The sequence below is a fragment of the Eretmochelys imbricata genome, chromosome 2 (genome assembly GCF_965152235.1).
Source record: "Eretmochelys imbricata isolate rEreImb1 chromosome 2, rEreImb1.hap1, whole genome shotgun sequence".
NCBI lineage: Eukaryota > Metazoa > Chordata > Testudines > Cheloniidae > Eretmochelys > Eretmochelys imbricata.
The window spans coordinates 250,341,682-250,357,681 of NC_135573.1; the positions used below are offsets into that span (position 1 = coordinate 250,341,682).

Consider the following 16,000-nt stretch of genomic DNA (forward strand, 5'->3'; position numbering starts at 1 on the left):
TGTGCTGCTCATGTCCATTCCACCCCACTTCGCCTGCCCCTCTGTCCAAGTTAGCCAGCAAGAAGGAACTGAGAGGCAGCGGGGCCCTATAAATAGGCACTATGAAGGAGCGGCTCCTGAGGGCACCAGAGCCGACCCCACAGATACCCTGGGGGAAAAACTTTCTGGCAGTAGTGCTCGGGATGAGCACACACCTACATTGGAATGGACACGAGCAACACATCTTGAAGAACAGTTATGGAAAGTTAGTAACTGACGTTTTTTAAAAGAAATTTGCTCACTATGCATGATTCCAAGCTCTCACTTTTGTGACTTTTATCTTGTTGCATGTTTGCTTCTTAATATGAAGTAGGTATTTAACTACAGGTGCTAATTCTTGCTGGGGTTCGCCCCAAGATCATTGTGAAAACAAACATTTTTAAATTTGCGCAGGGGTGGGTAAAGTTAGCAACAGCACACAATTTATGCCCAAACTAGTAAACATCATTTACTAAATAAAAGGTAAAGAGACAGTTGCACACAATCTTATATAATCATCCCAATATTAAAAATAACATCTGTTTTTGTTTATACTTGTATTGCATTGTATTTTCAACCACTAATATAAAAAAATTTTTTACAAAAAACCAGTGGGGAAAAAAGTGCCTGTTTCTAGAACGAAAAAATTCATCTAGACTTACTTATTTCTTCCTTCTCCCCTTCTCTGTCACACTGAAAATAAATTCAAATATATGACAGATGTGAAAAGTATTCAACCTTTTTGATGGCAGTTTTATCGTTTAAATAATCACTGTTTTCCTGAAGGTCCAAAGTACTTGATTTTGACATTTATAAACTTTCTATGCATTATACAGCTTTATGCTAAATTATAGTATTGAAAAGAACATCTAGCTATTGTATTCTAATAAGTTTGAAATAAAATGCAAAAATACACAAATCAAAATATAATGGTTTACCTAATGTTAATTGTGGAGGGTTAGGATCAAGGACATATTCTTTTTCTGGATCTTCCTTTTTTGTGTGGAGAATGCTCTTTTTTCTTAGTCCAGTATCTACTACTGCTCTGACCATCTCTTTGTTCACAGGTTTGTAAATGTTCTTTTTATTCCTTAACTTTGACTTAAAAGGATCTGCTAATGAAAGATCCTGCAGCTGAAGGTTATGTAAAATATGATCTTGTAAAGCAACTGCAGTAACAGCTAAAATATCTCGTTTGGAGGAACTGCCCTAAAAAAATCCAAAATTATTAATATAAATGACTTGTATATGTGTACATTATGTACAGTATATTAAAAAAGAAAAGTTCAGCCCTTAGCCAATGATGTTTTAATTTAACAAAGGTTTTTATACATATACAACTTCCATGCTTGAAGTCTTACTAATGTACAATTACCATAATATGAAATTTAAGATTGATGTTACTGACACATCCTAACCTTAACTTATAAAGTCAAAAGAAACATTTGATTTATGGTTTATATTAAATAAAATAGCAGTAATTTTTAACTTTTAATTACTGAACCCATAATTATTATATGCAATAAACTCATTATGAACTATAAAAGTTGGACATGCCTAAACATATTTTGCCTCAGTATAATTAAACACAATCCCAAGGCTAATCTTGCCTTTCATAGCCCTGAACATAAACAAATACTTGTAAGTATATATTACTTTTAACACACTAAATGGGCCTATCTATATTCATTTCAATTTTTTGTAATGCTCACTTCTTTAAGATTAAAGAATAAAATATGACCTGTGCACCTTGTAATTGTTTTTAGAATTATGGACTGAAGTCACTGATGAACTACTTGTCTTCAAAACAGAATAATGATGTTCCATTGACAGCGACAATTGACAGCATATTTTGTAATATCTTGTAGTTCTAAAACCAAAAATACAAAAGAATTAGTAACTTTTTGATCAACAGAAATACCTTCATTAATTTTGTACACTTCCACAGTACTGTCAATGTTCACTATTTTCTACACCTGTGGACAACAAGAGGTTAGCACAACACACAATGGTGCTGAAAAAATTAGCTCCATGTAAAACAAAAGTAGATTGTGACCCCGCTCCCCCCACAAACTCCAATGTAGTACATATGCTGTATACAGTATATTTTTGTATAGGAGCTAATGGATCCGTCCTGCAATCCTGCCTTTATATCAGCTTTTAGATTATTTGTATTGTGTTGGCACCTAACAGCCCCAGTCATGGACCAGGACCCCATTAAGATAAGCACTGTACAAACACACACACATACACACACACATCCTGTTCCAAAGCATTTATAATCTAAGCTGTGACCTCTCTTGGTTCTCCCTGTTCTCTGGAAGCTATTTCAACATCTGTTGGTCGATTATCCTCCTCCCGTCCCCCCTTCCCAGTTTGGGTACCTTAGGTCTCTGTTCTGAGCCTTCTCCTCTTGTCCCTATCCTTGGCTGAATTCATCTGCTCACTTGAGTTGAATTCTCTCTCTTTTCTGATAACTTTCAGGTATACTTCTCCACTCCTGACCTGTACTCTGTGCTTCGACATAGGGTTGCCAACCCTCCCAGTTTCATTGGGAGTCTCCTGGAATCGGGCTCTATCTCCTCAAGGCTACTCAAGCCAAACTGGAAGATTTTAGGCTGCTAAAAGCCCAGCAGCACAGTGGGGCTAAGGCAGGCTCTCTGCCTGCCCTGGCTCCATGCCGCTCCCAGAGCAGCTGGCACGTCCCTGTGGCCTGGGGGGGTCCTCCATGCGCTGACCCCACTCCAGTGCCAACTCCACAACTTCCATTAGCTGGGAACTGTGGCCACTGGGAGCTGTGGGGGAGTGCCTGCAAGTAGGGGCAGCGTGCGGAGCCCCCTGGCCCCACCAGGGGCTGCAGGGATGTGCTGGCCGATTCTGGGAGCGGCGAGGGGCCAGGGCAGGCAGGGAGCCTTCCTTAGCCCCGCTGCACTGCTGACTGGGAGCCACTCGAGGTAAGTGACGCCTGGCCAGAGCCCGCACCCCAACCTTCTGCCCCAGCCCTAAGCCCCCTCCAAGAGCCAGCACCCCACACCCCACCTGCACCCCAACCCCCTGCCCAGAGCCCCCATCTGCACCCAAACTCCCTCCCAGAGCTTGCACACCGCACCCCAACCAGCTGCTCCAGGCTAAGCCCAGAGCCCCCTCCCACACTCCGAATGCTCGGCTCCAACCCGGAGCCCACACCCCAACCCCCTGCCTGGTAAGAATGAGTGAGGGTGAGGGAGAGCAAGCGATGGAGGGAGCAGGGATGGAGTGAGCGAGGCAGGGCCTCGGAGAAGGGGCGGGGCCTTGAGGCAGAGGGCGGGGCAAGGGTGTTTGGGTATGTGTGATTAGACAGTTGGCAACTCTACTTTGATATCATATTTTGCTACCTCCCTGACTGCCTACATTGGATTGTTTATTGTCATCTTAAACTCAACATGGCCAAATCTAAGCTCATAATCTTTCATCCCAAACCTCCACTACTTCCAATCTTCTTTACCGTTAATGATGCCACTATCGTCTGTCATGCAGGCCTGTAGTAATTAATTTGGGATGTCTTTGACTTCTCCCTTTCCATCTCGCCCCACATCAAGACTATGGTCAACTCATATTGCCTTTTTCCTCCTCTATTCAAAATCTGGCCTTTCATTTCCACCCCAAATAGAAAAACGTCCAAATTCCTTGTCCCTACCCATATCATCTCCCACTTTCATTACTGCAATCTCCTTCTCCCCGGTCTTCTTCATACTAGCCTTATGGTTCCATCCCATCCAAAAAGGTATTGCCAAAGGCTACCTTCTTATCCATGACTATAACTAGACACCATTTACTCACTGTGCTGGTGTGCATCTAATTAAAACTTCTTGTCCTTGACTTCAAGGCTGTATGTGGCACAACCCCTGCCTGAATCTTGGACCTGGATGTGTCTGTGTTGCTCCCCACCACTCTTTCTGCTCACTAATGACTACACCTTCAATACCCTTTTTGCAAAAAGAAAAGGAGAACTTGTGGCACCTTAGAGACTAACCAATTTATTTGAGCATAAGCTTTCGTGAGCTACAGCTCACTTCATAGGATGCATACTGTGGAAAGTACAGAAGACATTTTTATACACACAAACCATGAAAAAATGGGTGATTATCACTACAAAAGGTTTTCTCTCCCCCCACCCCACTCTCCTGCTGGTAATAGCTTATGTAAAGTGATCACTCTCCTTACAATGTGTATGATAATCAAGGTCCTTGATCATTTGGAGGTGATGGTAGGTTGGGGAAAATAACCAGAAGACATGACTGTGGTTCTATTCTCCTTCAACGAGGTTGTGCATCCGTCTTTGATTACCAGAGTTTATCACATGGAGTTCTGGATAGTATCAGTGGCTAGGATTGCTTTCCTCCATTTATGTTTGGCCAAAAGAGCCAATTTCATTTGCAGACCATTTCAAATGAAAACCTTGCTGTTGTCATCCATGGCTTTGTCACTTCAGAATTAGACTATTACGATGTATTCTATGTAGACAACATCCATAAGCTTATTCAGAAACTTTAAATGGCATAGAATACAGCCATCTTTTTAATGAGTGAACAATTTCACAAGGAGCACTTTACACTTGTGTGCTAGGGCCCTACCAAATTCATGGTCCATTTAAGTCAATTTCATGGTCATAGGATTTTTAAAATAGTAAATTTCATGATTTCAGCTATTTAAATCTGAAATTTCATGGTGTTGTAATTGTAGGGTTCCTGACCCAAAAAGGAGTTGGGGTGGGGGTTGCAGAGTTATTCTAGAAGGGAGCTGCAGTACTGCTACCCTTACTTCTGCGCTGCTGCTGCTGGCAGTGGTGCTGGGCAGCTGAAGAGTGGTGGCTGCTCGCAAGGAACCCAGCTCTGAAGGCAGTGCTGCCACCAGCAACAGCACAGAAGTAAGGATGGCATGGTATGGCATTGTCACCCTCACTTCTGCACTGCTGCCTGTAGACTGGGCCCTGAGTTAGCAGCCACCACTCTCTGGCCACCCTGCTTTGAAGGCAGCAGCACAGAAGTAAGGGTGGCATGGCATGGTATTGCCACCATTACTTCTACGCTGCTGCTTGTGGGGCACCACCTTCAGAGCTGGGCGCTCAGCCAACAGCCGCTGTTCTCCACCCACCCAGCTCTGAAGGTAGTGTAGAGGTAAGGGTGGCAAGATGCTGGTCTCCCTGTGAAATCTGTATAGTATAGGGTAAAAGCACACAGAAAAACAGATTTCAGAGGGGGAGACCAGATTTCACGGTTCATTTCATGGCCATGAATTTGGTAAGGCCCTATTCACGATCTCCCACACTGTTGCTCGGCTTCTGAGTTGAATTTAAAGCACAGACTATATAGTAATAATAATTTCCCCTGCTCTTTATTATGGAATGAAAGCTGTCCCAATATTTAAAGTGACATGGGTCAGATTTTCACAATAATTTAAACTTTGAAAAACTATCTTTTATTAGTTAAAAAACCAACAGATTTTTTGTTTTAATTGTAGTGGAAACTGTTGAAACAAACAAACCATACTCTAAACACTCCCTTGCCTTAAAGAAAAGGAGTACTTGTGGCACCTTAGAGACTAACCAATTTATTTGAGCATAAGCTTTCGTGAGCTTATCTAAAGTGATCACTCTCCTTACAATGTGTATGATAATCAAGGTGGGCCATTTCCAGCACAAATCCAGGGTTTAACAACAACGTCTGAGGAACAGTGGGGGGAGCGGGGGGGGTTGGAAAAAACAAGCGAAATAGGTTACCTTGCATAATGACTTAGCCACTCCCAGTCTCTTTTCAAGCCTAACTTAATTGTATCCAATTTGCAAATGAATTCCAATTCAACAGTCTCTCGCTGGACTCTGGATTTGAAGTTTTTTTGTTGTAATATCGCAACTTTTATGTCTGTAATCGCGTGACCAGAGAGACTGAAGTGTTCTCCGACTGGTTTATGAATGTTATAATTCTTGACATCTGATTTGTGTCCATTTAGTCTTTTACGTAAAGACTGTCCAGTTTGACCAATGTACATGGCAGAGGGGCATTGCTGGCACATGATGGCATATATCACATTGGGGGGTGTGCAGGTGAACGAGCCTCTGATAGTGTGGCTGATGTTATTAGACCCTGTGATGGTGTCCCCTGAATAGATATGTGGGCACAGTTGGCAACGGGCTTTGTTGCAAGGATAAGTTCCTGGGTTAGTGGTTCTGTTGTGTGGTATGTGGTTGCTGGTGAGTATTTGCTTCAGGTTGGGGGGCTGTCTGTAGGCAAGGACTGACCTGTCTCCCAAGATTTGTGAGAGTGTTGGGTCATCCTTCAGGATATACAATACCAGGATAGGTTGCAGATCCTTAATAATGCATTGAAGGGGTTTTAGTTGGGGACTGAAGGTGACGGCTAGTGGCGTCCTGTTATTTTCTTTGTTAGGCCTGTCCTGTAGTAGGTGACTTCTGGGAACTCTTCTGGCTCTATCAATCTGTTTCTTCACTTCCGCAGGTGGGTATTGTAGTTGTAAGAACGCTTGATAGAGATCTTGTAGGTGTTTGTCTCTGTCTGAGGGGTTGGAGCAAATGTGGTTGTATCGCAGAGCTTGGCTGTAGACAATGGATTGTGTGGTGTGGTCAGGTGAAAGCTGGAAGCATGTAGGTAGGAATAGCGGTCAGTAGGTTTCCGGTATAGGGTGGTGTTTATGCGACCATCGTTTATTAGCACTGTAGTGTCCAGGAAGTGGATCTCTTGTGTGGAATGGACCAGGCTGAGGTTGATGGTGGGATGGAAATTGTTGAAATCATGGTGGAATTCCTCAAGGGCTTCTCTTCCATGGGTCCAGATGATGAAGATGTCATCAATATAGCGCAAGTAGAGTAGGGGCATTAGGGGAAAAGAGCTGAGGAAGCGTTGTTCTAAGTCAGCCATAAAAATGTTGGCATACTGTGGGGCCATGCGGGTACCCATAGCAGAGCCGCGGATCTGAAGGTATACATTGTCCCCAAATGTAAAATAGTTATGGGTAAGGACAAAGTCACAAAGTTCAGCCACCAGGTTAGCCGTGACATTATCGGGGATAGTGTTCCTGACAGCTTGTAGTCCATCTTTGTGTGGAATGTTGGTGTAGAGGGCTTCTACATCCATAGTGGTCAGGATGGTGTTATCAGGAAGATCACCGATGGATTGTAGTTTCCTCAGGAAGTCAGTGGTGTCTCGAAGGTAGCTGGGAGTGCTGGTAGCGTAGGGCCTGAGGAGGGAGTCTACATAGCCAGACAATCCTGCTGTCAGGGTGCCAATGCCTGAGATGATGGGGTGCCCAGGATTTCCAGGTTTATGGATCTTGGGTAGTAGATAGAATATCCCAGGTTGGAGTTCCAGGGGTGTGTCTGTGAGGATTTGATCTTGTGCTTTTTCAGGGAGTTTCTTGAGCAAATGCTGTAGTTTCTTTTGGTAACTCTCAGTGGGATCAGAGGGTAATGGCTTGTAGAAAGTGGTTTTGGAGAGCTGCCGAGCAGCCTCTTGTTCATATTCCGACCTATTCATGAACCAGTCGGAGAACACTTCAATCTCTCTGGTCACACGATTACAGACATGAAAGTTGCGATATTACAACAAAAAAACTTCAAAACCAGACTCCAGCGAGAGATTGTTGAATTGGAATTCATTTGCAAATTGGATACAATTAACTTAGGCTTGAATAGAGACTGGGAGTGGCTAAGTCATTATGCAAGGTAACCTATTTCCCCTTGTTTTTTCCTACCTCCCCCCCCCTCCCCCCCCCCCCCCCCCCGACGTTGTTGTTAAACCCTGGATTTGTGCTGGAAATGGCCCACCTTGATTATCATACACATTGTAAGGAGAGTGATCACTTTAGATAAGCTATTACCAGCAGGAGAGTGGGGTGGGGGGGGGAGAGAAAACCTTTTGTAGTGGTAAACACCCATTTTTTCATGCTTTGTGTGTATAAAAAGATCTTCTATACTTTCCACAGTATGCATCCAATGAAGTGAGCTGTAGCTCACGAAAGCTTATGCTCAAATAAATTGGTTAGTCCCTAAGGTGTCACAAGTACTCCTTTTCTTTTTGCGAATACAGACTAACATGGCTGTTACTCTGAAACTCCCTTGTCTTGTTTGTTGTTTAAACACTGCAGCATTTTCCAAGTACAAAGAGCACCTGAATGTGGAATAAACGAGAAGCTGACTATAAACAAAAGTGAATGATCTGGCTCATGCACATCCACTGATCAAGCTTGAGAGAAATAAACAAAAACAGGATAAGAAGTAAAGAATAAACTAGATTTAACAGAAAGTTTTCTATTAAGTCTCAGGTATTATGTATAACTTAGGGAAGGACATTAAACTACTGTTTTTTAACCTGATAATTGACCCTTAGAAAGCTAAAAGAAAAGGAGTACTTGTGGCACCTTAGAGACTAACCAATTTATTTGAGCATAAGCTTTCGTGAGCTATAGCTCACTTCATCGGATGCATACTGTGGAAACTGCAGAAGACATTATATACACAGAGACCATGAAACAATACCTCCTCCCATCCCACTCTCCTGCTGGTAATAGCTTATCTAAAGTGATCACTCTCCTTACAATGTGTATGATAATCAAGTTGGGCCATTTCCAGCACAAATCCAGGTTTTCTCACCCTCTGCCCGCCCCCACACAAACTCACTCTCCTGCTGGTAATAGCCCATCCAAAGTGACCACTCTCTTTACAATGTGTATAGCTAAGTCTTTCAAGAACTAATCCAATTCCCACTGGAAAAAAATTGGAAGATTTCCATCAACTTACTTGGGAGTTGTCTCAGTGAGACATCATACAATTACCATCACAACTGGCACTCATTTTTGACAGGCTCAATAAAGAGACCAACAATCGCAAAGGTCATGGACAATGAACTACTCCTTCCTGGAGGTGGTCTCTTCAAGTTGAAGCCGAGTTATGCTTGTTGGAGCTTTTAGGGAAAGCCCCCACTAGAGCTGTACCTGTTTGGTGGACTGAAAGGATTTATTTTTTCAGAGATTAGTTGACCTTCTGTTCCTCCTCTCAAAATATGATAAAACTATCTCTAACTAAAGACAGGTTTCAGAGTAGCAGCCATGTTAGTCTGTATTCGCAAAAAGAAAAGGAGTACTTGTGGCACCTTAGAGACTAACCAATTTATTTGAGCATAAGCTTTCGTGAGCTACAGCTCACTTCATCGGAAGAATCTCTTATTGTAAAAACAAGTTTTGAACTAAAAATATAATAAAAAATATAATAAAATCTATTTTAACTACTGCAACATTTTAATTTCTAATTTTAAAAAGCGTACCAGACTGCAAAAATATCTCCTCTAATTGCTCTTTATAGATTCTCTGTGGTGCTATTCCAACCACTGATTTTTATGATAATCAATCATTTGAATTTCTATTGCACCTTCCATCCATCTGCCACAGAACTTTGCAATCATGAATGAGACAGGTTAAATGTTGCTAACTATTCCCATTTTACAGAAACCACCTATTCACCCTGCCCTACCCCACCTCTTTCTTCTTCTCATCCTTAAACACATCAGATCCCATCACAGTAGCCCATCTTTGCACAAGTCTCCCTACTGCACATTGGTTCATGTCATGTGTCTCTCTAATTTATCAACACCCATCCTAACCATCCCCCAGAGAACCAGCCCTCCCTCCTCATCTACCTTTGTTTCCCCCCCCTCCAACATTCAGTATCTCTCCCTAAAAGTTCTCTGCTCCTGAATGCACCCAGCACCTCTCTCCTTACTGGCCCCTGTTCTCCCCAGCAGGCTCCTGTCCCCCCCTCTCCCCCAGCACACATTGCCCCCCTTATTGGCCCCCTGCTTCCTCACCGCACTAATGGCCTCTGCTCCCCCCATCACAGTGCCTCCTTACTAGCCCCTGCTTCCCCACAGAGTACTCCCCCTTACTGGCCCCTGCTCCCCACATCACAAAGTGCCCCCCTTACTGGCCCCTGGTTCCCCCTCCCCACCCAATGGCTCCTGCTCTCCCCATCACACATTGCCCCCCCATTGGCCCCTGCTGCCTCACCCCCACCCAACCCATGGCCCCCGCTCCCCCATCACACACTCCAAGGACCTCCCTGCCCCCATCACATTGCCCCCTCTTATTGGCTCCTGTGGTCCACCCCCGATACAAACACCCTCCCTGCGGGGGGACTCTGCAGCACCCCTGGGCTAGTCCTATGGAGACTGTTACTGTCTTTTTAACACCAACCTGCTCCGCGCACCACAGTCCAGATCCGGTTGCTTAGCAACACAACTCCCAAGCTTTATCACAGCAGGCCCCCGCCCCCACGGCTGCGCGAGGCAGAAAGCGAGGCGTATGCGTGCGTGCCGCGCAAGTGGGCGGGCGGAACGTCAGCGAGCCCAGGGCGCACGCAGACCGGAAGTTCAAGTAGCGCGAGGGAGGAGTGTGGAATGCGGGCGTTAGGGCGTGAGGCTTTGCCTGTGGACGGGACAGCCCAGGCGCAGCCAACGGTCGGTGTGTCCTCGTGCCCTTGGGTTCAGCTGCGCCTTTCGAACGCGCGTGGGAAGGAGAGGCGGAGCTCTCTGCCGGGCGGGCAGGGCTGGATAAAGCGGCGCGCGCCCTGCCTCTTTTGCTGAGCGTTGCGCTGCCCTCCCTCCCTCTGGCGGTGTCCCCCACTGGGAGAAGGGGAAGGCCTTATGCGGAGCCACCCTGGACGTGAGAGGTTCCTTGGCCCTGGTCAGCCTGTTACGACCACATGAGGGGCACTGATGAAAGCTGGGTGGGAAAAGGGGGGGGGAGTTTTCACAATTGTGTCCCATTTTTTGGTCAACATTTGAACTTTAAACAAAATTTAAATTAAAAAAACCCAAAAACCTCCTCTCCCCATTTCCCCCCCCCACACACACACATTTTCTCTCTCGCTCTCAAACTTTCAAAGAGCGGTAGTCTGGCTGCAGTGCCCTCCCCCCGACTGCCAGGGAGCACTGCCCCTCTAACAGGTTTCAGAGTAACAGCCGTGTTAGTCTGTATTCACAAAAAGAAAAGGAGTACTTGTGGCACCTTAGAGACTAACCAATTTATTTGAACCACAAGTACTCCTTTTCTTTTTGCCCCTCTAACGTGGCACTCCTGGCCAGCACACAATCGCCGCTCAGCAGAGAAGTGCCCACCGTGGATCCCTGCAGCAAGCTGACCCCCAACCACCAAAATTGTGTATATTTACATATCCGTTGATTTGCTATTTAGATTTTATTCTGGTTCCTGCATGTCTGTGGTGCTGCTTACTTTTCCCAACAGCATTTCTTACACTTACCTGTATGTTTCAGAGTAACAGCCGTGTTAGTCTGTATTCACAAAAAGAAAAGGAGTACTTGTGGCACCTTAGAGACTAACCAATTTATTTGAGCATAAGCTTTCGGATGAAGTGAGCTGTAGCTCACGAAAGCTTATGCTCAAATAAATTGGTTAGTCTCTAAGGTGCCACAAGTACTCCTTTTCTTTTTACCTGTATGTGCGTTTGTAGCGCAGACTCAGCTCTTATGGTCCATCGTAATTACTACACCCAGCTTCAGTTAATACATCTGCCTGAAAAAAAAGTAGTATTCTTCTGTTTTGTCCTATTGTGATTTTTTTGGGGGGGGGGAGGGAGTTGGAGCAAAATTTGTTCAGCTGTTTTGAGCTATCTGTCAGAAATAAATACTTTTTTTAAAAAAATCAGATTTTGTCTGTAGAAACACTTGGTTTTGAAATATCACTTTGGCAAGCTGCTATTCATAGATGATACAGTCAGCAGTGGCCATTGTGGTTCTCTCATCTGACCTGCAGAACATAGGCTCTGAGATTTCTCTGAATTAATTCTCTTTTGACTAAAGCATAATTTATCGTAAGACAATCTTAATTTCAAATTTTCCAGTTCCACCACCACTCTTGCTAAGTTCTTGTAGTGGTTCCTTAGTGAAGTATAAACAGGGTATTACTATTTACTTTGTAGGAGCTTGCAGAGAATTAGGAATCTGGACCCCATGGGGCACTGTGCAGTCTTGAAGGCCCTAATCCCATAAATACTTTCACTTGTGTTTAACTTTATTCACGTGACTAGTCTCTGACAGCGGCACACTTCTTGTGCGTAAGTGATTGTAGGGCTTATGTTTCCATTTCTTTTTGGTGCTGGAAGGGGTACATCAAGTCATGTAGGCTATTTTGCTGCATCACTTTGCATACAATTTCAGATTTTGAGGGCAGAAACATCCACTACTTCTGCCCTTTGCGTTTCAGCGAAAATATTCCACAGAGCTGGGCTTTTTGTTTACCATCACAGATGATTTATTATCACACAAAGGAAGCACCAGAACAAATATATCCAGAACTGCTGGTAAGAATAGTTATAGTTGATTAATCTAGGCTTTTTCAGATGGTTTTCTGGCTATCCTTTACACTTAGATCCCATTTTTCCTCAAATGGACTGGGCACATTAAGTCAGGTCCTTAATCCATGAGCAGCTTTCCCTCCATCTGGCTGGTTTAACCAGCTTTCATTGCATTTTAAAAGGGCCAGCCAGTGAGAGGGCAGTTCACTCATACAAACGGCTACAATCTCATTCTGGCCTTCTCTTGTCTTCCCAGTTGCTTCTAAGGTATAATCTATTTGTCTATGTGGAAAGCCTGAAATGCCACAGTATTAGACATCTCTTCGTTACACTCTCTGCTTAGAGATCTGTTCCTAACATGTTTACAAACCAAAATGGAGTATTGTGTGACGTATTACAGAAATGCATGCAGTGTAGTTGTAGCCATGTCAGTTCCAGGATATTAAGGAGACAGGGTGGGTGAGGTAATATCTTTTATTGGACTAACTTCCATTGGTGAGAAAGACAAGCTTTTGAGCCGTGTAGAACTCTTCTGCGGGTCTGGGAAAACTACTTCACAGGTCACAGCAAAATGTAAGATGTAACAGAATGTTTAGCACAATAGTTTTCAACCTGTGGTCATTGGATCCCCAGGAGTCCGCAGAATATGCCTAAGGCAGTGTTTCTCAAATGCAGCCACCAGGGGCTTTTCTTGTGGCCACAGCCTCCTGGGCTGTGATGGAGTAGGGATGGGTGGCAAAATAATGGCCCCTCCCCCACCCTGTTGCTCCTGGATGCACTGCCTCGGTGTTGATTGCTGGGACTGCCAGCAGAGGTTGGGCTCTGCCCCCCTCTAGAGACACCTGGAGCACAACGCTGGAGAAGCAGGCAGCCAGTAAATTCTCCTCCTTCCCGGGGCAGTGGGGTTCAGGCTTTGGGCCTCAGCTCTGGGGTGGTGGGGGCGGCAGGTTGTGGCTGAGATGCTTCGGGCTCCAGCTCTGGGCTCTGGCTGTGGTGGCAGGCCCCAGGCTCTTGCTGTGGGGCTTCAGGCTCTAGCCCCCTGCAGCCTCCCCCAGCTCCCCAACCTGCATGGCCCCTGGCCCCTGCTGTTTCCCCCAACACCCCATCCAGGGCTGAATAAATCTGCTGTGAAAAGTGATACTTGCATCTTTGTTAATATCACTTTTCACAACAGACTTACTAGCTAACAATAAATAAATGACAATGATCTGGACATGTATATGTTCATATTTACTTGTTTTTCCCAAAGCTAACTAAGTATTTTAGGGGAAAGTATGAGATCGGCCACCAGCAAGAGTTGGTGGCCGCTCTCTGAGGACAAAATATTTGTCCTGAGAACTCCTGGTCTAAGGGGTCCGCGAAAGGTTGTCATTACCATAGAACAGTGATTTTCAGCCTGTGGTCTGCACACCTCTGTGGGTATGCAGAGTATGTCTAAGATTTCAAAAGGTGTCCGCACTGCCATTTGAAAATTTGTAGGGGTCTGCAAATAGAAAAAAGGTTAAGATGCACAGGTTTAGCATAAGTAATTAGCGCATATTGTAAGGGACCATTCAAGGTACTCTGGGCCACTCTACCTTCAATAATATAAAAATAGCATTTCAATATATTTAATTGTTCTTCTTTTTTATAGATACATTTGCTGGAAAATAGAAGAGAAATTGCTTTTAAAGTCATCCAGATAGAAAGTAGGTGGTTGATCTGTTGATGTTTTTCTTTTCAGCAGATACAAATATCTACTCAAATTACAGATCTGAACTAGCAGAGGGAAAAGTTATAAACAGGTACTTGTATGAGTATGTAATAGCTTCCATCTTCAAGACTATTAAAGCAGCCACCTTAAAATGACTAAAACAGTTATTTTTATAGATATGGGGGAGAAAATAATAAAACCATCACTTTATGAAGCTGCAATTCAGTAGGTGAAGAACATAAAAAAAAATTAAACATGACACAATAATACCATATGAAAGTGTTCTCCAGGCTGAAGGAAAAGAGAGCTCTTTATTCAGTTTTCAAAAAGCACACAGTAAGAAGCCAGTGAAAACATCAGCAGTGCTATCTCATTGAAAGGAACCAGAAAATGTGTCTTCAGATATCCTAAGCAATACCAAGATTAAAGTTAAAAGATTTCCGTTCTGAGAGATCTTAAACACAAAGACTGAGGTATTGTATTTGCAAAATGAGGTAACCTATTGCTGAAATACAAAAATCACCTGCATAATTCTTTATTAGTAAGAATACACTGGGGAAATTTATTTCTGGTGTAACTACATTGGCTTCATTAGATTTTTACCGGGCATGAATTTGATCCAGTATGTTGGTGACTTTTAGGTATATCATTACACGTTTTTATTGTAATAGTGAGCACGTGTCCTCAACAGCCAGCAACTGATTCTTTTAAAAGTTGCAAATAGGAGTCTTTTGAAGAAAATGTTTTCATACCCTTCTATTTTTATTGTGCCTAACTAAATTCATCCCGTACACTTTATAAAGTTTTCAGTAATAACGATTCCTCTGATTCAAGGCTACTATGCTTTGACTGAAATTAAAAGAAGATCAATGTCATATCAGTTTGTTTTTTTAACTCTGACACAGTGCTTAATTTGTGCTGGGGCTTTCCAGGGCTGAGCCCCGGCACCTCTAGGCATGGCAGTTAATAGCCCCAGTACTTCTAGGCTTGCCGCATCAGTTATGAAAGTAAAAAAATTTCTTGAGTCCTGGCACCTAATTGCTTGAGCCCTGGCACCTTTTTCATTACAAATTAAGCACTGCTCTTACAGTAGTTTGATTTTCATATGACGGCTAAACTGAAATGTTTGTAATAGCTGACACACAGTCAAGAATAAGTTAATATCCACATTGCAGTCTTCTAGAGAGAAACATGCCTCTTTAATTGCCATTTCTTATTAAGTGGCACCTTTAATAGGAGTTTACACTGGAAACACAGGTAGCTAAAGTTAGTTTAAACAGATTAACATAAAGAAGATGTGGTCTGGTTGGAAAGTGGATGGATACGTTGTTAGTGATACCAGTTTTCTGTGCTTGTGTAGTGCTGTAATTTTCTCTTTAATTTACAGTGTTAATTATGTTTTTAAATTGCTGAACTCATGAATCTCTTCAGAGTGGATGAGTTTTACATCCTTCTTTTGAATAGACTATGCAATGAACAATATAATGCTATGTAATAAGTTGGAAGTGTTGGCCTGAAACACCTACTTTGTTAGCACCCTACCTTGTTAATAAGGACATCACAAGTACAGGGGTCCACCTGCCTAGTTTATCTTTGTAGAATTGCAACCTAAGGCTTGAGTCTACACTAGAAAATTAGGTCAGTTTAACTATGTCAGTCAAAGGTGTGAAAAATCCACATCCCTGAGCAGCATTGTTAAGACAACCTAAATCTCCGTGTAGACAGCACTAGGTCGACAGAAGAATTCTTCTGTCCATCTAGGTACTGCCTCTCTTGGGGAGGTGAATTATCTACTCTGACAGGAGAACCCCTGCTGTCTTAGGTAGTGTCTACACTGAAGTGCTACAGTGATACAGCTGTGCCACTGTAGTGTTTTAAGTGTAGACAAGCCCTATGTGAGTATAGCTAACTCACTGAGTTAGGTGGCTTGT

General features: G+C 43.5%; 1 protein-coding gene across 1 annotated transcript in view; it reads right to left on the reverse strand.

Moving 5' to 3' along the window:
- Positions 1 to 2,544, reverse strand: part of RNF32 (ring finger protein 32) — a 43,970-nt gene extending 41,426 nt beyond the window's left edge. Inside the window, exons 1-2 of the mRNA XM_077809488.1 lie at positions 2,530 to 2,544; positions 957 to 1,227 (exon numbers count right to left, since the gene is read on the reverse strand). Of these exons, the coding sequence (XP_077665614.1) occupies positions 957 to 1,227; positions 2,530 to 2,544 (286 nt within the window). The remainder of the gene's footprint in view (positions 1 to 956; positions 1,228 to 2,529) is intronic.
- Between the last annotated feature and the right edge of the window lie 13,456 nt (positions 2,545 to 16,000).